Here is a 26,337-nt window from a genome sequence, read left to right as displayed (position 1 = left end):
GGGTCTAGGCTTTTTTTTTACTTTCTGTTTGTCCTCATGCACACTCTGTAATTGTACCCAGCAGCAAGTACAAGGAGGAGAAGACCTGAAATATATTTTATTTAGTGCGTTACGGTTTATGGTGTAACATGATGTTTGTGTGTGGTGTCTCTCAAACCATTATTGTATGTATTTTATGTTTGTGGGAGAAATTCACAGCCACATTTGGCACACGGCTCTGAAACATTAAGCAAATTAACTTAACATTTTGTTTAGATATAGTGCCAGTGAGGTCCACTCGGTGAGTGGCTCGCAGTCCAGATGCTGTTTAGTCCAGCTGTTTGTTTTTCTCTCTAAATGGATGCTGTGGTGTCTGGGGATTTGTGGGGAGGAACAGTGCAGATGCACTGACCTTTGACCCTTTGTTCCACTGAATAAATGCTGGATGTCTGGGTGGCTGATTTGCTCCCAGTAATTAAATCAAGCACGCTGATGCCATCTAGTGACGTGTTGCTTACATGAGCTCATCGGGTGGAGAGAATGCACAATTTTTACAGCAACATGTAGAACATCTGCTGTGTTTGTGTATGGCTATTTCTTACACAGGGTCATGTGTGATTGACACTGAAACGTTGTGTGAAGATATTTAATACAGAAACTACATTTCTTGTGACAGTGGGGAGACAGTGAGAGCACATTTCACTCTGCCCTCCATAACACTCTAATACAAAAAGCGTCCCTCTCACAGTGTTGAACGAACAGACAGAAAAGACAGCGCTGTAGACAGTCACGATATTCATAATGTGGGTACAAACATAGAGTGCCTCAGCTCGACTGCGTGGGAGTGACCAGCTGCTGCGAGTCTCCTGTCAATGCAGCTCATGAGCTGATTCGATGGATAATGATGTGCAGTAAAAGTGGAAGTTGTTTCAGGGCAACTCAACTCAGGCAAAGTTCTTCTTGAGGAAGTTGATGAGTCCATTGGTGGAGGAGTCGTGGGAGTGGACCTCTGCAGTGTCCTTGAGCTCAGGCTCGATCTTCTTTGCCAGCTGTTTGCCCAGTTCGACTCTAATAATGCAGAGGGGGGGAAGGAGAGCGGAAGAGAGACAATGGGATCAGCGTGATGTGGACGATCGAGGAACATGGGAAGGCTTTAATCAGTCCCGGCCACATAAAACACAGTGGGATTTTGAATCACATATTCTGTGTGTGTTTGTTTCAACTCCAACAACAAGTTATGCTGAGTGAAATATTCGTACCAAAGACTCCATGTTTTATGGATGCACCGTTCCATCTGACAAAAATACTCTAGATGGCTTGTGGATCATTTTACACACATTTCTCCCAAATTCAGCCTGACATATTTTAATTTTGGAAACTTTAGAAACTCCATTAGAATTTTAAATTGAGTTCTGTGGGTTTGAATAAATCTTGTCTTAACAGCACAAGTATGTATGTACTGATGGCGGGCTGCTGCTTGTTAGGGGGCTCTGAAATGAAAGCTTCTCTGTACAGCCAGTAGTTTATCAGTTGTATACATCTAGTGTAGAGCACAAATATAGTAAAAACTGTCTCACCCCCACTGGTCAAAACTGTTGATCTCCCACATTACACCCTGGATGAAGATCTTGTGCTCATACATCGCTGTAAAACAAGACAGAATGATCATTAACAGAACAAATTGTGGGATTTTAGAGGTAACACAATGAACCTGCACATATTGTAGTGCTGTTACTATCTTAAGATATATCCAAAGATATTCTTAAGGGTTTATCTCACAGTCTATAACGTATGGTCATGTCAGTTATTACTGTGCAGTGTGGACTGATGCAACTCAGCGAGATAAAGACAGATTACTCAGATTGTGGAAAGAATTATCTTACAATGTTTGAAATAGAAGTGAGTGAGTTGCACAACATAATGGCCTGTCAGCCTGCGGCAGTGAAGCATGTGAGACAACTTTCAATTACACTACATGGACAACAGTTTGAAGCCAAATTAGCAGTAAGGACAAACTGTTTTTAGTGCGACATAAACAGAAAGTCAACATAAGAGCTAGAGATTAAAATCATTATGTATTATCAAGGATAAATCAAAATGGGTAGAGGAATCTGTCACTAACTGTACGTGTTTTCAACATGTGTAATATCACAGGACTGTAAACTGTAAGTTCAAACAGTGGCTGTCAGCATACTGTGCTGTCATTATGTGTGTATTAGTTCAGATGTATACAGACTTGAATGGGAAATGTATTACTAAATATGAATATGTATAACTGAGAGTACGTGCAGGTATCTATAATCACATGTATATATAATATGTATGCGCTATAGTACTTCTGAAGGTGTTTTATTGTGACTTTCATATAGACTCTTTAGAGAGTTGCCTTGAGCTAGTGGCTGTAAGTCAATAGAAACACTGTTTGCTCTCACCTATAAGTGCTCCAAGTGTGTATGGGGTGAGTTTCTTGAAGATGATTGAGTTGGTTGGCCTGTTCCCTTGGAATACCTGATTTAAACAAGAAGACGTTTTTAATAATACAGACCACTTTGTGCATGTCACTGTCTTAATAAGGTTTGGATAGCTATGTTTATTCATGGTCACTGGGGGGCGCTGTGCCAGGTGTTCATTCTCGAACGTCATTTTTACTTACTTTGTGTGGCAGGATTTTCTCCAGAGCCTCTCCACTGAGGCCGCTGGCCTCCAGCTCTCTCCTGGCCTCCTCTGTGGTCTTACCCGTCATTAGAGCTTCTGTCTGGGCCAGGAAGTTAGCCAGCAGGATCTACAGCCACATCAAACACATACACCTTTAATACAGTGCAGTACAGCATGTTTTCCAGTGATTGTCTGTGGATGTCACTCTAGCAAGCCAGTAAGTAAGTAAAGCTTTATTTATATAGCACCTTTCAAAACACACACTTACAATCCAGAGTGGAGATCTTAAAAAGGCTTGCATATAAAGATGAGTTTTTAGAAGCTGCTTGAAATAGTCTAAAGATTCAGCAAATCTGATAGATGGGGAAGATGATTCCAGAGGGTTGGGGCTAAAACAACAAAGGCACGATCACCTTTTGTTTTTGTTTTTGTATTTGAGTCTAGAAGAAGAGTACGGGACGAGGAGATCAGAAATTTATCTGGGGCAAAATCATGCAGAGCCTTATAAGTAACAAACAGGATCTACTCTGACAATTTGATAGGCAGCCAATGGAGGGAAGCAAGAACAGGGCTAATGTGGGACCTTCAGCTAGTTCTGGTTAGTAGCCCAGCAGCTGCATTATGGACTAACTGTAAGCGGTTTAGAGCAGCTTGACTGAGACACGTGTAGCAGGAATAACAATAATCAAGGCGGGAGAAAATGAAAGTATGAATCACTAGTTCTAGATCTGTAGAAGACAACATTCATCTGATTTTTTGAGATATTTCTTTGCTGAATAAAACATGAATGAACAAGCTTAGTAACATCAAGTCTTATACTGATGAAAGACGGTACCAAGATTCTTAGCTGTAGATTTGATATTTGAGTGAAATGGACAAATGAACACATCAACTGCAGAGAAAAAGTTATGAGGACCAATTAAAAGAATATTTGTTTTGTCAGGTGGAGGAAGTTAGGGACATCCATTCTTTGGTGGCAGCTGAGATATAATGGAGGGATTAGAGTTGATTCAGGTTATTGGGTTTAGGAGGGACATAGATCCGCGTATCATCAGCATAACAGTGATATGACACATCTGGAAAGCAGCGAAACAAATGAGCCAGAGGAAGCATGTGCAATGAAAAAAGGATTGGTCCAAAGAGCGACCCCTGAGGGACACCACACAGCAGGAGAGCTGAGGAGGACACGTGAGTGTTGATACAGACATCAAAATATCTCTTTGTCTAAGAGGAATCAAACCAATATGTTGTATTCCAACATGCTGACATGTTGCCTTTCAGACCTGTAGCAGATCAGAAAGGTCAATGTGTAGTTTTGTTTTAAAAAACATTCTTTTTTAAAATGTCTTTTTGCTGTGTTAAACTGTGAATTTCCTCATTATTGAGTTCTCCGTGTATCTGCCTAAGATAGATAAAGGCTCTGTGGAAGCCCAATCGACAACCTTGGAGCACATGGAGTTTTGATGTCTTTTACATCAGCTTCTCTTGAGACAGAAGACTGTGTGACCTTTAAGGATGTATCCAGTCTTTCAAAAAATATTCCTCAGGTTTTTCAGGCAATCAATACTGCACTACTACTGTACCCATTCAATGCAGTGCTTAAATGAATCAGTCTCCTAACACAGCGATACCTTGTGGTGCAGGTTGTCTCTGATGGGATGCTGTGACTGAGCTGGGATCAGGAAGTCCGAAGGCACCATGCGTGTTCCTGCATTGGACACAGTTGGACTGCATTAACGACACAAGTGACCCAGAGACTCATGACATGAAGCTAACCAGCTAGCACTGCTACCAGTAAAGACAGGAAGACAGTATGTTTGGTAAAATCCAGACTCTGTACCATCAACATGTTTCTGTGACTGGACGATGATCTTTGGTGATGTTACCTTGATGGATGAGCTGGTAGAAGGCATGCTGTCCATTGGTTCCTGGCTCTCCCCACACGATTGGTCCAGTGTGGTAGTTTACACGCGCTCCATGATTAGTGATATACTTTCCATTTGACTCCATGTCACCCTAGACAACAAACACTTATAAAAACTGTCACATGCATTAAATTATCTCCGATGGGTGTGGACTATTACCAGACACATTGTTATGCTTTGCCCTGTCTGTCTGTGTTCATATCACCATGAGTGATATGATGGCATCAACAGTAATTCTCTCTTCAGTCACTGTGAATGATGGAGGGACCTGAACTAGCTAATTCAAAATCATTTTTCAATACCGTATTTATAAGTATGAAATAATAATTGATCTTCCCTTGGATATTCTCCCAGAAACCTGTGAGGCTGACCTGTTGGAAGTAGGCAGTGAAGCGGTGCATGTACTGGTCATAGGGGAGCATGGCGTGGGTCTCAGCGTGGAAGAAGTTGATGTACCAAATGCCCAGCAGAGCCAGCAGGACGGGAGCGTTCTTATCCAGAGGAGCTGTGCGGAAGTGGTTGTCCTGCGGCAGACAGAGCGATTCTAATTTACTTTCATGTGTTCTCTCCAGGAAGGTTTATGTGAATAGTTTTTCTATACTACAGAGGTGGAGCGCAGAAGGTGTTGGAGAGGTACCCACCATCCAATGAGCTCCTGAAAGAAGCTTTTCAAAGTTGTCGAAGCCTGATGAGTGGAGGAGGTGTGACAGAGAAGTTAACTGACAGAATCAATTCAAAACAATAACAGCTGAACTGATCAAAGGAGGGATTGCCATGAAATTCTGCACAAGCATTCTGCAGAACTGGCTGTAGACTGTTAAGTCTGGTCATGTCAGAATAGCATCTTTGAAACTGGAGGGATGATGTGTGCATTGCTGTCTGCCACTGTGTCTTTTGTGATTGTACCACTGGAAGGAGCCAGTCAGACATTTTCAAATTCAAAACATTGTGGATTTAATTGATTTAACTTTGCATTACTATAAAAAAACAATACAAAAATGTGTGTTTTCACTGTACATACCAATATGCAGGGCAATGGCCATTCCAATTGCAGACCACAAGGAGAAACGACCACCAACCCACTAAAAGGAGAAAATAAACACAATATTGAAACTATGCCTATGCCTCATAAAAAACGCATTTGTAGAATATCTGTTTTTAATGAAAGAGAAGTTTGCCTGTACACTCAGGACAAAAATATTTCTACCATTAATCAGAAATGCTTTGTCTCATTGGTGAGTTTTTTTCTGTCTCCTAGAGACAACAAATACTGTATACTTTGTCCATGTTAGGACTGTAAAACACAGGCAGCCATTTTTTCAGTGACATAAAGAACATATTATAACTGCTACCCTTTAAATACCAACAATCTAACTAAAGGCAGCCTGACCTTTGATGCAATGCAGCCTTTACAGTAACCTCTGCAAGAGAGAAGGTCGCTACCAATAATAACTGAGTCTGAAGAGTGGAGGCTTCTGATTACCCAGCAGCTGCTGGCCAGAGTGTTTGTCCCACCTACTTCACAGGTCAAAAGTCTAGCTTATTTATAGCTGCTGCCTGAAGCCCCCACTGCAGTCAGTGGATGGAGACAGGACCTGCTGCATGCAGTCTGCTTCAAGCCTTAAAGAGCACTCACATCCCAGAACTCAAACATGTTCTCTGTGTCGATGCCAAAGTCCTTCACTTTGGGCTGAAGGGGAGACAGAGAAAAGCAGAATAGTCAGCATCATATGTCTGGACAGAAGGTTTAAAGCTGGAGGTAGTGATTTGTGACTTACTCCATTTGTAGAAAGGGCCACAAAGTGCTTGGCAACAGCAGCTTTCTGCAGAAACAGAGAAGATATGATTGAAGTGAAGTGAAGTGATTCAAGTGAAATTGAGCACCAATTAGCCAACTACTGAAATCCTTCTGCTAATGAGGGAGCTGCATACTCACGTCTTTGGCATGTTCAAGGAACCATGCTTTGGCCGACTCAGCGTTGGTTATGGTCTCTTGGGTGGTGAATGTCTTTAAATGGAGAATTAGACAGAAAGAAATACATAAATAACCAAGTATTAATATGTAATGCATTGAAATGCATGATATAGATCTGCCTGCAAAAGAGGAACTAGAGAGTTTCATTCCAACATGACAAGAGAATGAAAGAATCGCACCGTCATCTGTGCTTTAAGATATATACCACTTAATATGAGGTAACAATAAATGTCCAGAGTGGATGTACAGTATTTTTGAACAACTGTTGTAAATCTTTTAATTTTCTTTCCACATCACTTGTGCCAGCGCTGGAAGGCTGACATGAAAGACATTCAGACATGAATATCAACTGATGTAACATTGGCTCAACTTTCTGGAAAGAGCATCTCATGGTGTGCAGCACCACCTGATTTATCTGCATGAAGGGAAACTTCATTTGCTGGTCCATCCATGGACGAATTTCCACAAGCTAAAATCTGAATTAGAAGGTGCTTTTTCTTCAGATGTGAGGTGTTAATCTGGTACAGTTTAAAAAATCTGCTATGTGTGAACCAGCTACCTTGGATGCAATGATGAAGAGGGTTGTCTCAGCATTCAGCTGTGCCAGGGTCTTGGCGATGTGCGTCCCATCAATATTTGACACAAACCACACACGCGGCCCACCCTTTGAGTAAGGCTTCAGGGCCTCAGTCACCATCAAGGGGCCCTGCAATTCAAATCAATTCAAGGTCAAGTTCAGATAAGACCTGCTGTACAGGGAAGCTCACTGTAAAAGCATGGTTCTTTGAAATTTTGCACTAAAATGCATCTGAAATACATCTTTCGCAAATTCATATCACAAATTGCTCTCACAAGGTCAGATCCTCCGATGCCAACGTTGACAACATCTGTGATGGCCTTTCCTGTGTAGCCCTTCCACTCCCCGCTGCGAACTCGCTGCAACAGATGCAAGAACGCTGACAGTTACATCAAACCTCCATGAGCAGGATTACTAAATTTACACTGTGCAACTCCAGTGCAACTTAGATAGTATTGCATCTTTGTGTTAGTGCATTTCACTCACATGACAGAAGCCCTTCATCTTCTCAAGAACTTTGTTAACGTCTGGCATCACATCCTTGCCTGCAACCATGATGGGAGTGTTGGAGCGGTTCCTCAGAGCCACATGGAGCACAGCACGGCCCTTTATATCCATAGCACCAGGAAACAAAACACACACAGACACACACGCACTCACTCAGCATTGTGGCATCGATCCTTTACTGTTGGCTGCTTATACTATTGGTATTTAGGGGTTTATAGATTATCCAGCTGTTGCTTTCACTGTATTCAGTGTTCGTGTTTTAACAAGCTTATGTGCAAGAGTCATAGTGCCACATGGTATAAATGCTGTGTCAGTGGCTGTTTCACCCCACCAGCATACATTTCAAGAGGTAAACGCTGACGTAAATCAAGTTACAGCTGAAATTTGGCAACAATGAGCACCTCAGTGAAGTTGATTTTCTCTCCAGTGAACATCTTCTCTCTGGCAGCCTCGATGCCTCTTGACTTGGCCTGAAGAAGACAACAAATGTGGCTTCATTACAGCAGCAGATAAATATCCAAAATGTAAACGTCAGTAATCAAATGGTATATTGTGGACATGAATCAAATTGATGACCAATGCCTCCAATCAATATACATTTAACTTGCATATATAAAAAGACAGATATTTTGTCTCATGATGAGCTGGTTTCAGATGAATGGGCCCCCACTTGCAGCTTGCAGCAAGGACTGATGGGATTTCCACTGTACAGCTGCCCTCGTTGGCTCTTAATCAAATTGTATTATCAGGGAGCTGATAAGCAGACTTTAGTACTACTTTAGTATCTAAAAAGCCAAGGATAATCAAGGCGGAAACCAAGTTACCAGATCAACCAACATCTTCATGACTTCATCAGTGACGAGATTCTTCGAGTAATCAAGAAGAATGTCTCCATCGTCAGTTTTCATCGTCAGGCTGCGAAAACACAGAGAGAAATCAGTGATGAGAGCAGCAGAGATAGTGACATTTTCTGAATATATAACATCCGAACAAACAGTAGGATTCTGTGGTACTTTTCAATATTATGTAATGAAGCTGCACAGTTGTAAAGGAGGAATCCATCAGAGCATTATCATGTGATTACGTAATCACGCTAATAATACAGCTCATTTAAATACATACAAAACATCTGCATCCTGTTCAGTGATACCGTGCATTTTTGCCCTGTGAAAGTAGTTTTGGATGGATTTCGGACAGACCTGAGCTTGTTGAATCTCTCCTTGTCAGCCTCAAACATATGCCTCATGTTGAGGTTCAGGGCGTGGGCTGTGTACCAGTCCTGCAGCTTTTGGAAGCTGGGGTCCTGCGTGAGTCCCATGATGTCCAGAGGGGCTTGCTGTGCTCCGCTGTGCTCAACTAGCGTGGCTGAGTGCGATCGAGCAGGTCAGAGGGAAAGCTTTTTGAAGGGTGTCCAGTCCAAATCCACACTTGCCCCTCCTACAAGAGACACACCATATTCAGAGCGTGTGTGTCTCACCTCTGCAAGGTTACAGTGCATGTTGGCAGGGGACTGTCAGTACAGCAACAGAGTGGCGTGTAGTTCAATGTGCTGCTGGAATCATCGGACAGTATAGACTGCATCGCAGTTATTTCTACTGTTGCATTCATAGTAAATCCTTCTGAAATTCATACATAAGCTGTTTACATCAGAAACAGTCATTACACAATACATTAACACTTGTGTGTGTTGTGTGTAAATAGAAAAATTGATATGGATAACAATCAAAATGTTCAGTCCCTATTTAAAAACGTACAATAATCAACAATAAGTAGCAATTTATTACTAATTGACCACACAGACACTCTTCAAAATACATTTTTTTTCCATTCCATATGTTCTTTGCAATATATTTATTTTTCCAATTTACTGAAAACTGTGCAAGTTTATCGTAGGCCCTAATGTTTGACAAATGATATCAAATCCTGTCCTTCATTCAGACTTTGGCAGGTCTCCCTCCTTTTTTGTCTTTAAAGTGAAGCTATTTATTTATTCAGGTGTTCACTGATGAACATAACTAATCTTTTTTTATGTGTTTGTATGGACCAAAACTGAAGTTCCTATGTTGTATGTGACTGTACTGCATTGCATTGTGCATTAGAATTTTATATTTTGCATTCTTTCACCATAGAGCTGTGTTTCTGTGATTTTACTTTAACACAATAAAAACAATGTTAGAAATGTTTTATACATTTATGCCAACCCTCACGCAAGTATTCACTTCTTAACAAAAACGTCATTCATAACTTCCACACATTTTTTCTCATGCAGAGTCAGAGCTATTAATGCATTGGCTCAGAAAATATGGCACTTTGTCATTTGTGTTTAAAGTTACATCCCATCCCACAGAAAGTATATTACATAAATACAGTAGCCCTATTTATGAAATATTTCAATACAAAAAACACTCAATGTTTGCCTCAGCGATCTTGTTAAACAAACAAAAGGGAAGAACAACATGCATTAGATAACAACATTGTATGTGCTTTTACACCATCAAAATGAAGTACAGGCAAGAAGCTGAACAGTGAAAACAGAAAATCCATTCACTGAGGCATGCTGTATATTTTAGATTTTATGCACAGTCTGTCTATCTGTCAATCTGTCATTATCTAAACAAAAAAACTGAGACCCTTTTCAAACGTATTGCAGATCAGTATCTTTCTGTCATTACAGCTACTAATTGAAAGTGTAAGTTGATGCTTTTTAAAATGTCCTGGTGTCTTTAGACTGAAATCAGACTTCATGTTTTTTTTTTTTTTTTTTAAGAATGAAGGACAAACGTGGTGCTCCTCACATCCACTTGCTGTTGTATTCAACAGCAATTTGTGGACCTAAACGCCCCCAAGTGACCGCACACCCAAGTCTGGGGCACAGGATGTAATATTGTGGATCAAACATTAGAGGGCGAAAAAGGCTTGGCCTAAAGCCTGAACAAATTACAAATGTATTTATTATTTAAGACATAATCAGAGTCTAAACGACAAAACAACAGCAAATGGTTTAAGTAATTTTGGCCAAAGCTGGATATCGGAAAGCGATGATCTAACATATATAAATATATATATAACTATATAAATAAATAAATATGTATATATGTGTGTGTGTGTGTGTGTGTGTGTATATATATATATATATATATATATATATATGTCTAGTCACGAGCATTCATGCATCTCACTGCATCTCATGCATATATGATATCACCACCATAACAAGCAAAATACAGAGGATACTATTTGATGACTTGAGCTGCATTTTGCACAGTTCTTTGCCGGAATATCAAAATTAGTACTCATATCTCATAATAATATTTCATTTTAGAGTTGTGTCATTTTTGGACAGCAGCTTTATAATAACAGTTCTCACAGCACTTTATAAGACCATACGTCTTATTTCAATGTGTGTGCCACGCTGATGACGACTGCCCTTATTTCGTAAATAACATTTAGATTTCAAAATAAAGGGGTGAAGAGCACTGACAAACGAAATACCCTGAAAAATATCACAAAATTTAGTTAGGGTAAACATTATGACTTAATACTCGAATACGCCTTTATAACACCAACCACTAAAACTGATGAACTGATTTTTTATTTTGTTGTCATGATTATCACTGCGTTAATGGCTCAGACGTAAGTGCAGACATATGTTATTTAAAACCAGGTGAAAGATTCCAGCTGGTACACCAGATTTGCCACTGTGGTTTACTCAGAAACGCTGTTAATACTAGACCCATTTCTCTGTTTTATTATGAAGGTTGTACCGGAAGTATTAGTTTTTACTGATGTGGTCTTAATTGTGGTCACACAGACAGGGGATTCGCTGTCAAGAGGGTGGATGCCTAGAGCTGGTGAGCGATGTGGTGATTAACTTAACCTTTACTAACATTTTCCTTGTGTTTTACTGAAGCCTTTTGGTTTTCTCTGGGTTACGGTAGCACTGACTCATGTTGGCTTGTACTAAAGTAACACTGGGCCGCTTACATTTGCTTGCGCTTTCCACCAGCGCTGACAATCGTGTCGCAGAGGGCTAGCTAGGTAGCTAACGTTAGCTCGTTTAGCAATGGTAGCTAGCCTGCTTAGAACCGATGAAACACTGTTGCGCCCATTATCGGACGTGCATCACTCTGCCATTCTTATATCCGTTTTGGCTCCCTAATTGACATATTCGACCTATTAAAAAGTCGGACAAATGTTTTTAAAGAGGGCTGCAAAGAATTGTACATTTTTATGCAAACATACACTGATATTTTGTTGACAAACCCAGTATGATGTGTGCTGATGAAGCGCATCCGCCTCGGCTAGCGAAGGAGGAGCAATTGGCGGTATCGGTTGCTTCTGTTTTCGTAGCCACTGGCTTACAGCTATGGGCGAGCCCTCAGATTTGATCCATCTTGACAACAGATAATCGTGGCAATGCAGGTAAGACAGACGAGTAAGTTAATGAGATTTACTTAAGCAGCGACCTGGTTTGACTGCACGTCCGATAATGGACCTGGGCGCTCTTGGTTGTAAGTTAACGTTACGCGCTGCAGTCCGTAACGTTAATTGCCCACCGCACAAAAAATGGATGTAGGTTAACATTAACGACAATAAACGAACGACAAAGGCGGAATTTACTCTTGTGGCAGTGTAACTGGTGTCCGCAGTTGATGTTAGACTGACAATATTGATAGGCTTCAAGGGAAGTGCACTAGCTTGCTAGCTCACGAGCGAGCATCTGGTTCTGCGCTGCCAGTGGGCGAGTGTCAAAGTCGGGAAGGCAGCGGACGCGGGGTACCGGCTATGTACTGTCTGAGCACGCTGTGGGGTTTTCGTGTCACTGGCTTTTCTAACGTTTGTTGTCTTGATGCACTGCTGCCGCGGAATCCTTTCCGGCGACCGTGTGTTTAGGGCGTTAAAAGGCCGTATTAATAGCTGCGACATAATGTTCTCATGACTTGGCCCATGTCATCCAGGAGAGTTTCGATGAAACCGGCTAACTGCGCTTGCGGGGATTCTGTTACACCTTCCTGCTAAATAGTGATCTGGGCTTAAAATAATATCTTAGCAAGTACAAAGCTAACCAGGTAGTCACTTTTCTACCTCACTGAAGTTGCATTAAAACCAACAGTGTGTCTCTGTTGCATTAATTTTCTGTCGCACGAGTGGAGCCGTGCTGTGTTTGGTAACGTATAGGGAGCAGCAGTCCTGCAACAGAGGTGTTGTAACTCCTATGTATTTTACATAAAACTGTCCAGAAATGTCCATTGAATGCTTCGGCTATTTCCTTCATCCATTTCAATGGGCTGATTGTAAATGATCTCACTATGCGAACACAAGAACAGCAACTTACACAACCTCAGTGACTTTATATAGGTGGCTTTATATAGTCTTTACCAAGCAGAGGAGATATCTGCAATTGCATTAATAAAAAACGTTGCCCCACTTCTCTCGAGTGGTGTAGGCATCTACATTCTAGCCAGGGATCTGTGTTTTGACATCATGTGGAAAGTACTTCCTGTTTTGGTCTTTGGAGTGTAGGAATCAAAGTAGAAGTGATCATTTAGCTCCCCATAGTATTTGATCATGTAGAGTAAGAAGATTTTTCATGATCACAGTCTGTGGTTTAGATTGTCTGAAGGAAAAAATATCTATAAACAGAATTGGGAAATCGAATTTTGCTGGCTGGCTTGTTGATGTTAACACCAAATTTATTCCACTATGGTGGAAGAGATGGGTTTGTTTTTGCTGCCTTATAAAGCAACATGTGGTTAACATTGCTCAGAAATATGACTGTAAAAAGTAATGGCCTTTTAAACTTTGAATCACAGAAGGTTGTTTGTGTTATTTTCAATTCTAGCATTGTATGTATGTTAATGCTGGTGAATAGGGGCCTAATACCATTTTGACTGCCATTAAGCTCTTAATAAAGTGTACTTTCAGACTTAGAAGGAGGCATTCATGTTAAGGTCATTGGCCTCCTTTTGTTGAGTTTTGCAGGCTTGTACAGCTTTCACTGAAACAATCCTGGACCTACATGTTGACATCTGCCACAGCTGCGTCACTGTGGAAATACGTGCTTTGCTCTGCAAAATTCCTGTCTCTGTTTAAACTCATTCATTTCAATAGCTTATTCAACTGTGTGCCTGAACAGTCATCTCAGTTATTGGACCAGTATTAAGGCTCCAGTTGTTTTTCTTACTTTCTTTCTCTTTTTTTGTCATTGTCAGTATTTGTCAACATGTGACATGACCAGGAGTGACACTTTACCTTAGCCTAACAGTGAATCCGGATGCACATGTAAGGAAGTCTACGTACAGTCACAAGATTACTGTTTGCGCTTGCCTCGGGTGGAGTACAGGCCTGGCCTGTGCTTTACTGGCACTGTCTCCACAGTCCTGAAAGATATTTCCTTCAACAAAGGAGCTTCCTAGAGTTTCTCTTGCTGCACAGTCTTAGATTATACAGATGAGTGATATGGAGGAGTCTCTGCTGGGGGAAGGGACGAGTTAATCCAGGCCATGGTATTATTAGAACCTAGGAATTCTAACAATTTTGTATTGTATTATATTTTCTCTTCTTTTTACTTTCTTGTTTTTATACTTTATCTCCTAAGATTGCACCTGACAGTTTAGTTGAGTTTATGCATTTTATTCTTTTTAAAGTTAGTGATTTGACCACTAGCTATTTTACCTCTGAAATTTGACATTTTGAAAGTTTGATAATTACATTAGTAGTTTGATGCTTTGTTGGAGCAGTATATTTTTTGTGTGCCAGTGATGCTCTGTTATTGAAAGTTTTTAGTCATTTTGTAACATTTTTGACACATTGGTTTAGAGACCCCTGAGTCTAAGTTTTGACAATACTGTATTTTGCAGTACTGTATACAAATGGTGATACTTCACAAAAGGTACAGACTATTGAAATCCACTAAATGTAAAAAAAAATAAAATGCACTAAAGTGAAAAATAATAATGTAAAGAAGATTGGATACAGAAGCATATTGAATAAAGGCAGCACAAGGGGAGTTTGTTGTTATTTGTACAGAATCAAATTAGACATCACTTAGACAAAAAAGCAATAGTACTGTTATGTGATAGTTATGCCATATTATTATATTGTGTACCTCTGGCTTAAGAGTTACAAGCAAAGGATGATTTGTATGCCGTTCTATCAGTGTGTTAGGTAATATCCACCTACAACAAGTTTTGCCAGTCCATGCACCAGAGAGATGCAGGCTTGTATTGTGTGACAGGATTTTCATATGTATGCACAAAACTAACAACTGTTTGCACTGGTGTGTGGCAGGGGGAGGGGGTCTGGTTCGTCTGTAACATCTCCACTTCTGTTTCATCTACTGCTTGGTAAGCACATCTTATTTTAACCAAATAGGCTATTTTCTACTTCAAGGCAGAACTGAAGAAGATGCCAGTCCTCATCAAGAGGGAAGCAGCTAGTGGGTTTACAAATAAGGGGGACAGAGCTTGTAGCCTGGGAAATCTTGCCTGTGTCTCCTGGGAAACCAGTTTAGCCTTAGTTTGTGGTCAGCTATTTGCCCCTCAGTCAAATGTTCCCAGTGAGATGCATGAATGCTCGTGCACTAGAGCTGATCAAATACAACAAGTATCAAGGCTACCACAAGATTCTAATGTAATGTGATACTTATCTGTCTTAATACCTGCTGGAAATATTTTGCTTGTGCTTTTCCACAAGGAGGTCAAAAGTCAGGGTCACCTACATGCCTAAACAGTGAATAGTGGAGCTGATAGAGATTAGGTAGGTTGCTCAAGGGCTCTTCAGCAGTGTCTTAAATCAGGTTTTGCTATTTAAAAAGTTCCTGACTCCACCACCCTACTATATTCTGAAATCATACCTGTCAGCATATTTTACACATAGAAGCAGAAGGTTGTTGGTTTCTGTTACTAATATTACTGAAGTTTCTGGTGTTGAGTTGATTTTTTTTGGTGTCAAAATATATGGGAATAGTTTTGCTGTTTGTCTGACCTAGCCCGATTTACTGGCTTCTATGGGACCTCCATATTCTGTCTCATTGTGCCCAAAGTGGAAGAATTAATTCTTGCTCTTGCCCTGGCTGAAAAAACATCAACCTGGTGGCTGGCATGCAGCACAACCTGTGACCTCAGTATGTAGCTTGCCCAATATAGGCTGAGGGAAGCATTTTAATCTCCACAGGTTGCCAGCAGCCTTTCATGAATGGAACTGACGTCAGAGCCTTTCATCACAGCTCTTACTTTTTGAAACCCACTGGTTGGGCACACTAAACACACACTATTGTATACTGCTATTCTGGAGGGGATATCTGAGCTTACTGTTTGCTTACAGTTGAATACAGTTTGTGCAAAGGCTCTGATTAAATCAAATGAGATGGTGCATTTATTGGCATTCACAAGTATATTGTCATCTTGATTCCCCTGGGGAGACTTAAATGAATTAGTAAATTGATTGTTTTTGTTTGTTTGTTTTTTTTCTTAGGGTGTTGGAACACATTATTGTTTGACAAAGGCACATGTTGAAATTTGTATTTGCATATGTGACACAAATCTGTGGGGTCTTCAAGTATGTCCTTTGTTAGAGTGGCCTGTCTGCTATTTTTATTGGAGCGATAAGCTACTTACAATGTCTGTTACGGCAGAACAGGTTAGCCTAATATTATCCAGCCTGTTCACCAACCGTATCAGCCTCATGACTGATATGAGTATTAGATTTTGTCCTCACTCGCTCAAATGGTTTGTTTCAGCCACAGGAAAAGTTTCACTACTGCTTTAGAAAGTTCAGAATCTTCCAAAAAATACAATCAAGCAGAATTGGCTATGATTTCATAGAACACTGCATATGAACAGCTTTTTATGATAACTGAATATCAGATTAAATGTATTTTTTGTTCCAGATTCTCAGAACAAACATCGGACCAAAACAGGATTAGTTATGGGAACAAAACCAAACATTACACCCAGTCACCTAAACCTGCAGCTGCCTACAAAATAATTCCAGGAGAAATGCTGTATTGATGGCAGAAAATCTATTTTTGCAGTTAATATTAAATTGTAGCCAAAGCCTTTATTTTTCTCTTTCACAGAGTCATGCAGCTGCATGTGCGAGAGTGTGTTTTTTCTATGTGCTGGTATGAGGAGACCAGGGCCTGCTACAATACTCTCCTTGTGTTCTGTGGGCAAGAGGAGCCTGGCTCAGCTCCTGTCACACAGTTGCTCGCAGCACTTGTCCTGTCATTTGGACTGACCTCCTCAAACTGTCTGCTGATTCTCAGACTTTACTATGGCTTATCTGCTCTCTGGAATGTCTGTATTGAAGCTTCTCTCACCAAATAAACAGTCTGGATCTTGCTTTCCAAAACCCAATTAGTTATTTATATATGTATGTATGTATGTATGTTTTAACACAATGACATTACATTTTGAGGAGAATATCTTCCAGTGTATGTCTGGTTTTCCTGACCTGCTTTTTTGTGCTTGTTTGAACCCACATTAAGAGGGTTCTGGGGAAATGCATTCCTTTGCTTCATTGGCAACAGATGTAGGGGATAACTTTTTCTTTGAGCTGAACCTTTTGGAGTGTCTAAAAACAGTGCGGTGTGGACCGTAGGGCAGCTGTTTTGCCCGTGGAGGCTGAAATAGACTTCATGAGAGAGCTAATGTCGGGCCTGTGGCTGGAGCGTCAGAAGGCCTGTGTTTGCCTCACAGTGGCAGATGGATAAGGAGCTGTCAGCATGGGTAACAGCTGCCCCATCCACAGCTATTAAGCTACCTAGCTGTAATGTGACATTCACACAAATATGGCTGCAGATCCAAAAGTAACTGCTATTGGTAAAATGAGTGACAGTATCCTGAAGGTTACAGAAGTGGGCTTGTGACCAGAGGGTTGACTGGTTTATTTTGTCCAATCTGTTTGTAAATCTGTGTGAAGAAAGTGAATAAAAGCAAATGCTTTTCAACAGCTGAGAAGGTGCCTTTGAGCAATGGCACTTGTATGCTTGAGTGAGCTGCTCAGTAGCTGGCAGCAGAAGTGTGCAGATGTATTGGCCACCATCCCAGGTGTAAATGTGTTTCCCATAATGGAAGTAAAGCTGGTTGTTGCAGAGAAGTTGTATGCATGTTCCACCTAGTTTCTCTGAGCTGAATGCTACCACTTTGAAAAACTTCCCTGTAGTTGTCTGTTGATAGCTGCAATTCTTTGGCCAGAGGTTTGCGCAGACAGGTAGATTATGATACTATGATTTACTGCATACCCCTACCCAGTGGCATGCTTGGTTTGACGTTTTTGTTACTGGCGACAGGGAGCTTGCTCCAGGAAACCTTAACCCCCTTCCTGTTGAAGCTGAGCAGCTGACATGTACAGTGAGTGGGAAAATAGAGCTAACATTAGCCTGAAGCAGCCCCTGCTGGAGGAAGGACATTAAAGTGGGCTGGCACAACTCCAGTGCACATCCGGAGGGACTCTCCTATCACATGTGTTTGTTTGGGTGCAGTCTCTTAATACAGTGTGCCCTGCAACGGAAGGATGGCAGCCAATGTAGCTACCCTGAGAAGCCAGCAGGCCTCATTAATATTGATGTTGTGTCGGCTTCTCTTGGGATAACCTCTGCTTACAGAGTTTTATAGCCAGGAAGGAAATGTGGACCGCTAACACTCTCTAATAATGTTACATGGATACATTATATCTGCCTGGAACAACCATGTAACAAAACAAGTAACCCACAGTTTTGTCAGAAAAAAAATCTGGCTTTGTTATTCAGGCTGAATGGACTGTGACTCACTGCACTTCATCAGTTCCTACTTTTGTTATTCACTCTGAGGAGCAAAGAGCCATGGAGTCCATCAAAGAAAGAGGAGGTTTTTACTCTTAGAGTCAAAATCAGTACTAGTTGAAACCAGATGCTGTGTCTCAGTATCATGCTACAAACTAGTATCACACATGATACTGTATGCATATCTTCTTAGTTTTTAGAAAGTTTTCGATGTTTTTACATTTAATATAGGAATAAATCAATGTATTTTAGCATGTTTTTACTATCAAGGAATGAAAAACGATTTGAGTAAATTGATGTCAAAGTGTGACTTTGGAATACCACTGCTAATTGCTGCTGTGACCAGGTCCTTTATTTCATTCTGCATGATGATAGTATTTCCAAGAAATGCTAAAATAGTTAACTATAAAGAGCTGAGCAAGTATAGTATTAAGAAATGAAGTGAAAATAATATCTAAAAGGGACATCACAACAAAAACAAACATGTCATGACATGAAATATGCACATTCATTTAAAGTTTTTTTTTTTCCGTATGGTGGCCTTGCTGACCTGTTAATCTTCTTCCAAACAACTTGATGCACATACTGTATTTCTGTACTCTTCCCTGTTATTTAGTCCAGTAGTGTGAGAACTAGAGTGGTTAGCCTCAGGCTAGCGAAACTCAAGTTTCTTGTTTACCTCACTAAAGCTAATATCCTATTAACTGTGTCAACTAGCAGGCATTGTTGAGCACCTGGCAGGTTCTGTTGCTGTAATCCCTGGGATTTAGAGGTCTGCACTGTTGCACTAGTTAGCTGCTCTCAAACTGCCACTGAGTAACAAGTACACTGTGTGCATGTGCTGTTCACCCGGCAAATGCTTCTTAAAGGAAAACCTCATTCTCTTAGAGTTGGCAACATACTGTACCTTGAATTTATCTGCCCATTTTGTTGGTTGATGTTGTATTTCGTGTGCAGTGCATTTTCAAACTCATTATTGTAAAGCTAAAAAGATGAGAAGTGATGTGGACAACTGGTCAAATGTAGTTGCGTGGTGTGATATTCCATTGAAGAAGTTATAGCCCAGCTGCAGTGCAGTTTGGTAACTAATTAAGAACATTGCTTATATAAGAAAACACAAGGATATGGATCAGAGCAGCCTGCTGTGACTGAATAAATCTAACTGAAATTTAAAATGACTTTGACAATGAAACTATATGCATTGTGAATCTGTCACAACATGGCTGATACCTGATTAACTTAACAAGGTCTGTATTCGTAGCGATACTGCCTTTGCATATTGGATCCCTAGTATATACATAGATCTTGAAAAAGTGTTTACCACATTGAGCCAACAATCGACCCCTGATGTGATTTATGACTGCTGCAGTTAACACAGCAGCTTCTGTTTAGTGAAAATCACCTGGCTTTGTTTAGGGAAACACTGGGTGAACATAGCCTAGGAAAGCTTTGGAAAATGCAAACAAGTAACACTGGTAGAGCAAGTGCAAGCCCACGAGTGAGGTATATTCCCAGTGACTCAAGTGTAAGTATGCATGCATGTGGCTGTGCAAGTAGATAACCTTCTGTATAATGTCTTTAAATAATAACAAACATTTGCCTGTAATATAAGGGTTAAAAATGGGAAGCACGTCTCTGTAGTCCCTTCATGAGGAGGTCACTAGTTTCCCTTGGCTCTGTCTCTTAACTTTACAGCCAGGGACAGATGAGGCTGGGTTGATTTTTGCCGGGCGTACCCCTCTGTTTATGAAAGGAAGTGAGGATTGAAGGTCGGAGAATGTTGGCGTGGATACATAATGGAAGCTACGCATGTAAGGCCACTACGCGGCTGCTTAGCATGCAATGACAGCAGGCTGGATGGTGATGGTGTTTTTTTTGGGTTTTTTTCCCCACACGTTGCTTTTCCTGACTCATCCCAAAACACAGAGGCTTTTAGCATGTTGTTACAAGATAACAGGGTCTGAATGTTCCACAGAATGACAGGCCTGCTGTGTTAGGGAGCTGTATATCTAATAGGGTAGTCTGTCATGTTGATGTTTGGTGTCTCATTGAGGATAATCATCAGGAGTGTATCTATTTCAGTGCCACTGGGGCTCAACATAGCAAAGGAATAGGTTTAGTGATGAACTGTTTTCTTTGAAAGATACACCTACTAGCCTAAAGAATAACACAGGCTCATACTATTGAATCTATTGAATGTTTTACCTCAGATAAATAAAAGTTATTATCTGTCTGTTTTTCAACTTTTCCAATGGGTGCTTTTTATTGATGGATGGGAATAGAAAGATGACAAACAAATGGGTTTTTAACATCAAATTGTGTTGTTTTTTTTATTAGTTCCTGGTTGCTTTATTGACACAGGCATTTTTTTGGTACAATTTGCATGCTGCATTTGAGATTATTGCAGATCAGTAGTCATATTATTTCCTTGTCAGAAATGTAGCTAACTGTGTTCAGTAAACATGTCTTTCTGAATATTTGCAGTCACCAGCTGACCTTTGGCTGTCTGGATTGCTTGTAGAAAGAGATGTGAGGACAAATTCCCCTTGATCTTGACAATGTAAAATATTATATTCGTAATCAAGTGAAAAGGCCAAAGGGAGAAGGGCAAGTCACATAATGCTTGGGGTATTGAATGAGAGTATTGTGACTCCTACTATGTGGAGCTCAACAGACGCTGCAGTGTCTTCCAACAATGGCTTGTTGCAGGAATTTCTCTCCGCAGCTGTGTTCTGCTAAACCAGACACTGCCAGAGATTCTTTTCGGAGATGCTGTCTGTGAGGTATGGTGTTAGTAATCGTCTAGAAATGTAAAACCATAAACCACAGCTCTTAACCAAACTGTAATATAATATTATCACCAAGTTCGAGAAATGTGGCTAAATATGATCCTCTTCTAATCAGAGCTGGAAAATAAGACTCTCCATCTCTCGATACAACAGTTGACACATCCCAAAATATTATGGATGTCACAATTTATAGCTGGGGTTTGATATTGTAACTGTATTGGTGTATCTACAGTGGAACAAAACTAAAACAAGTTATTGTGTAACTTCTAAATTGTGAATTAGGTGTTCTGAACTACACAAGTTACAATGCCAAACAGCATAGGTTGTGCCAAATATCATAATTTGATATGGAATAAAACTGAAATGAAGTATATGTTCGATATTAGTCCCTGTCCTGTGTATAAAATGACCCTACAATTGTTACTTTGAATATTTTTTACTGGGGGATAACAGAACCAAGAAAGACATGTAACAAATAGTGACTACAAGGTTCTGTAAATTAAAGTGTGAACTGCAGAATGTGAGGTGGTGAATGCTGTAATTAAATATTTAATGTCATTTCAGGAGAACAAAATAGACTAGTGTAATTAAAGGGAATGTGATTGAGACTTTTGAAACCATATTTGTAACTCAGATGTAACATTTACTGTCTAAGCAGTACCTTAAGATTGTCACTAATTAGACAGCTGAAGTCAAATTGTTGATACAGTTTATCTCAGCTACTGGACAGTGAGAGAAGGATTTGCTCTCCAAATCGCTTGACCTGCGTTCTCCTTTGAGAAAGAAAATCCTTATTCTGATACAGCCAGTTGAACAGATCAGCCCTAGGAAAGGGAAGCGCGGTGCTGTTTCTGGTCAGTAGTCAGCCTCTGTAGGTTAACAGAGTTTGATTACACTCTTAAATGTGATGACTCACTCCATCTTCATGTTATGTTCTCAAGCGGCACAGTAATTATCATATATGTGCATTTAATTTAGCGAAGCTATTATTGGATCCAAGATTCTCGTTATCTGATCTTTGTAAAATAAGTAGTGTGAACTTTCTCACTTCTGCTTTCGGTGTGATTTGCCACTGAGGTTTTTATCCAACAATATGAACTATTGCTTGACCTGCTATTTTCAAAGGCATTTCATTTCACAAATCAGATTTGTGTTCCTGTCATTCTACATAACACTCAGGCTTGTCATAAAAACTACTGTATGTACAGTATGAATACTAACCATGATTTTATGTAAACACTACAACCCATCTACAATAACTGCATTTATGTTTATGTTTTGAGTCGCAATGGGCAGTTGTTTATTTTGGGGTGTAACAGTGAAATAGTTGAAATGAAGCTCATCCTTCCTCTTTGACATGATATTAGCCCTCTTTTCTGTGTCTCTGCCCTTTCCTCCCTTAGGAAGTGACCTAGAGGCCTTACAGATACATTTGTGCTTTTGTCGCTCTAATCTGCATCCGCGGAGAACAGCGAGATCTGGAAGCACACTTGTTTCCGCGGTGAGTAATATCTACCTCAGCCAGCAGACGGGGAGAAACCAGGAAGCTGCTGGAGACTTCAGACAGGCAGACAGAGCTATCAGCTGGCCGCTTGCTCACTGCCTGCAGAGTCCTGCTTTGTGAAGAGGATTTGAGACGGACTGGATCTGTCTGCCCTTTGCCTCCCGCAGCTCCTCTGCCAGCCAGTGCACGAGAAGAGCCCAAACCACATCCTCTGATTCCAGCATTTACTTACTTGTTGTTTTTGTTTTATTACAGTCATTTTTTCCCTCAGTGCTGTTGACCAGTGTCTCATTTTCCTTGGATTTCATTTTTCCTCTCAGCTTTTAAAAGAATTTTCTACTTTTATTAGTGCAGGCTGGCATAGGTTTATATATGTACATACATATGTGTATATACTCTATATACTGTATGAAGAAGGATTTTTTTCCCACTCTGAAGGAAAGTTAATGCACTTTAAAACTTGGCTGTAGTGTCACTTTAATTATGGAGTGTTTTTGACTTTTCCTCCCCTATTATGATCATTTTGTTTAAAGCTGGAAACAGAGAATCTGAAGGTGTGTCTGTGCTGTTTTTTAAGCTGGGCTGGACGGATCTGCAGCAGGGCTGCATCTAAGCATTTCACTCAGCCTGCTTGTCTTTTTGATCGCCCTCCGACCTCACCCAAGTCTGTGCTGCCTCTCTTCTAGGCACACTGAGATGAGCCTCTGGCAGGTGAAATCCTTGAGCTGTCTTTTAATGTAACTTGAACAGTTTCAGGACCATTGGGTTTGGTGTTTTTGTAAAGAGGACAAGAGCACTTTGCGGGGGAAAAAACAAACTAAAAACAACAGCTTCCGGTGCCGTTGCACCACTTATGTATTGTTGTAGTGCGCAGGAAAGTAAAATGGACTATAAGCGTCGCTTTTTGCTTGGCGGGTCCAAGCAGAAAGTGCAACAGCACCAGCAGTACCAGATGCCTGAGCTGAGCCGGACCCTGAGCGCCTCCCTGGCCTCCTCTTGCTCGGCCTCTTCGCCCATGGGCAGCGGGGTGGGCATGCCTGGCACCTGCCACCCACCTCCTTCTGGCGCCACTACCGCGGTTGCAGACATCCAGCAGGGCATTTCCAAATATCTGGATGCCCTCAATGTGTTCTGCAGGGCCAGCGCCTTCCTCACAGACCTGTTCAGCAGTGTGTTCAGGAACTCTCACTATTCCAAAGCAGCTATGCAACTGAAGGACGTGCAGGAACACGTCATGGAGGCGGCCAGCAGGCTGACTGCAGCAATAAAGCCTGAGATCGCCAAGATGCTGATGGAGCTGAGCGCCGGGGCCGCCAACTTCAAAGACCAGAACGACTTCAGCCTGCAGGATGTTGAGGTAGGTGCTCACACACCATCTCTCAATATCCACTTATTGAACTCATTTATATACTGGAGTATATAAACAAGTTTAAATGTTTATATACTCGCACACAAACACACACAACAGGATTATGTTTCACTGTGTTGTACCTTATATGATATATGACAAATAGTGTACATGTGACAAACTTGATAGTTTGAGTATGTCATGTTGTGTTGACTCAAGTAAAATGAGTCTGTCTCATGCCAGCCACCAAACAAAAAACTCACTGGCATTCGAGTCTACTGTTTGTTCCTCTGGAAAGAATCAGTTAAGCTCAGAACCTGGGGCGCTACAGTTAAGTGCCACATATTGTACCATATTCATTTACTCATGACTCGTCTTCTAGCAGTCGTGCTGAGATGCTTAGCTGCACTCTGTCAGAAGGCTGGCTTCATGAATCAGTGTTTCCTGGCTCAAATATGCTTCTCACGCCCAGTGTTAAGCTGGTGTTAGGATCTGAGGGTGAGGTGTGAAAAACACTGAGGATGTGAGAAGGAAAGTCATCTTTTGTCACTCTGAATACCACACCATCTTTCCATAGCTCTGAATTTGCTGATGTGTAAAATGTGAAACATTGTCGCTGAGGTGTTTTTCATGACTTTTATTGAGGATTTGAACACTGCTGCACTAAATAACCAAAAGGCTCAACTGTGATGTGGGAATCATTTTCTCTCTGTGTCTCAAATTCCTTTTGTACATCTCTTTCTCCTTTACACTGTCTTTTGTCACCTTATTAATAAAGAGAGTTTTAGCGTTCCCTAAACATTATACACACACACACACACACACACACACACACACACACACACACACACACACACCTGCACCTGGTTCATCTGTGGTTCTTGCCGTTCACACAAGAATGGGGTCTGCATCTGCTCTGTGTCACATCTTGTATAAATGTATTTGCTGAACATACTTGAGGAATCTAAAAAGGGGAAAGAAAAGAACATGGACATTATTGAGAGCAGCAGACCTAATGGCTGAGAGAACTAGAAGCCACTAGCAATATTATACAGTGCAGTAATCCTATAGTTGTTGCAGAAACCTCTGCTCATCTTTTTCTACTACAACCCCATTTCCAAAAAAGTTTGGACACTGTTAAATGCAAATGTACGTAAATCATCACATTCTGTTTCGTAAACACTAAAACCACACATTTAACTGAACATAGCACAAAGACAACACATCAAATGTTGAAATTGAGAAATTTCATTGTTTTTTTGCAAATTATATCCTCATTTAGAAATTGATGCCAGCAACACATCACAAAACGTTAGGTCAGGGTCATGTTTAGCTCTGTATTGCGTCACTGTTTCTTTTAACAACAATCTGTCAACGTTTGGGAACTGAAGAGACCAACTGCTGTCATTCTGAAAGTGAAATGCTTTCCCATTTCTGCTTGATGTACGATTTCAGCTGCTCAACAGTTCGAGATGTCCTGTGTTGTATTTTACGTTTCATAATGCAGCAAACATTTTCAGTGGGTGACAAATCGGGAGTGCAGGAAGGTCAGTTTAGCAGCTGGACTCTTTTACTGCGGAGCCATGCTGTTGGAATATGTGCAGAATGTGGTTTGGCATCGTCTTGCTGAAATAAGCAAGGCCTTCCCTGAAAATGACGTTGTCTACTTGGCAGCATATGTTGCTCCAGAACCTGCATATATATGGTTCAGCATCAATGGAGCCTTTACAGATGTGCAGGGGGTGCATTAGTGCCGTGTGCACTAATGCACCTCCATGCCATCACGGATGGTTTGCTGGCTTTTGAACTGTGTGCTGAAAACAAGCCGGATGGTTCCTTTCCTCTTCAGCCCGCAGGACGCTGCGTCCATGATTTCCAAAAAGAATTTCAAATGTTGACTCGTCAGACCACAGGACAGTTTTCCACTTTGCCTCGGTCCATCTTAAATGAGTTCGGGACCAGAGAAGGCGGCATCATTTCTGGGTCTGGTTTATATATGGTTTAATCTTTGCATGGTAGAGTTTCATCTTGTATTTGGTTTTTGGGAGTGTTCCTCAGCTCATGCAGTGATGTCTACTACAGAATCCTGTCTGTTTTCAATGTAGTGCCATCAGAGGACCTGAAGACCACGGCCATCAAATATTGGTTTTCAGCCTTGTCCCTTATGTACATAGATTTCTTCAGATTCTCTGTATCTTTTAATGACATTATGTTCCGTAGAGACTGAAATCCCCAAATTCTTTGCAGTTTTATGTTGAGAAACATGATTCTTAGAATTGTTGCACTATTTGTCAGTGCAGTCTGTCACAGAGT

The 26,337-nt window shown here is 40.8% G+C and overlaps 2 protein-coding genes across 4 annotated transcripts in view; one reads left to right on the top strand and one right to left on the bottom strand.

Moving 5' to 3' along the window:
- Positions 1 to 115: 115 nt before the first annotated feature.
- On the bottom strand, positions 116 to 8,976 carry gpib (glucose-6-phosphate isomerase b). The gene is made up of 18 exons (XM_041946002.1): positions 8,818 to 8,976; positions 8,443 to 8,533; positions 8,020 to 8,088; positions 7,598 to 7,717; positions 7,387 to 7,470; positions 7,094 to 7,240; positions 6,496 to 6,567; positions 6,338 to 6,382; positions 6,196 to 6,249; positions 5,581 to 5,641; positions 5,201 to 5,244; positions 4,931 to 5,083; positions 4,521 to 4,650; positions 4,266 to 4,342; positions 2,633 to 2,761; positions 2,412 to 2,487; positions 1,557 to 1,623; positions 116 to 1,047 (listed from the first exon to the last, which is right to left on the bottom strand). Exons 1-18 carry the CDS (start codon positions 8,934 to 8,936, stop codon positions 924 to 926), a joined length of 1,662 nt encoding a protein of 553 aa, XP_041801936.1. The 5' UTR covers positions 8,937 to 8,976; the 3' UTR covers positions 116 to 923.
- Positions 8,977 to 11,428: 2,452 nt separating this feature from the next.
- The window catches only part of LOC121605042 (granule associated Rac and RHOG effector protein 1-like), a 32,569-nt gene continuing 17,660 nt past the window's right edge, over positions 11,429 to 26,337 (top strand). The window contains exons 1-2 of one of the 3 annotated variants that reach the window (XM_041934779.1): positions 11,429 to 11,469; positions 22,576 to 24,033. In XM_041934779.1, coding sequence (XP_041790713.1) covers positions 23,530 to 24,033 — 504 coding nt within the window. In that variant the 5' untranslated portion in view covers positions 11,429 to 11,469; positions 22,576 to 23,529. Of the gene's footprint in view, positions 11,470 to 11,980; positions 12,041 to 14,944; positions 14,965 to 22,575; positions 24,034 to 26,337 lie in introns of those variants that run through there. The other 2 variants (XM_041934787.1, XM_041934796.1) reach the window with 2 other exon arrangements.

The sequence above is a fragment of the Chelmon rostratus genome, chromosome 1 (assembly GCF_017976325.1).
Source record: "Chelmon rostratus isolate fCheRos1 chromosome 1, fCheRos1.pri, whole genome shotgun sequence".
In the NCBI taxonomy this organism is placed as follows: Eukaryota; Metazoa; Chordata; class Actinopteri; order Chaetodontiformes; family Chaetodontidae; genus Chelmon; species Chelmon rostratus.
Note: the sequence above shows the minus strand (reverse complement) of the source record. Positions and strands in the feature narration are given on the sequence as shown.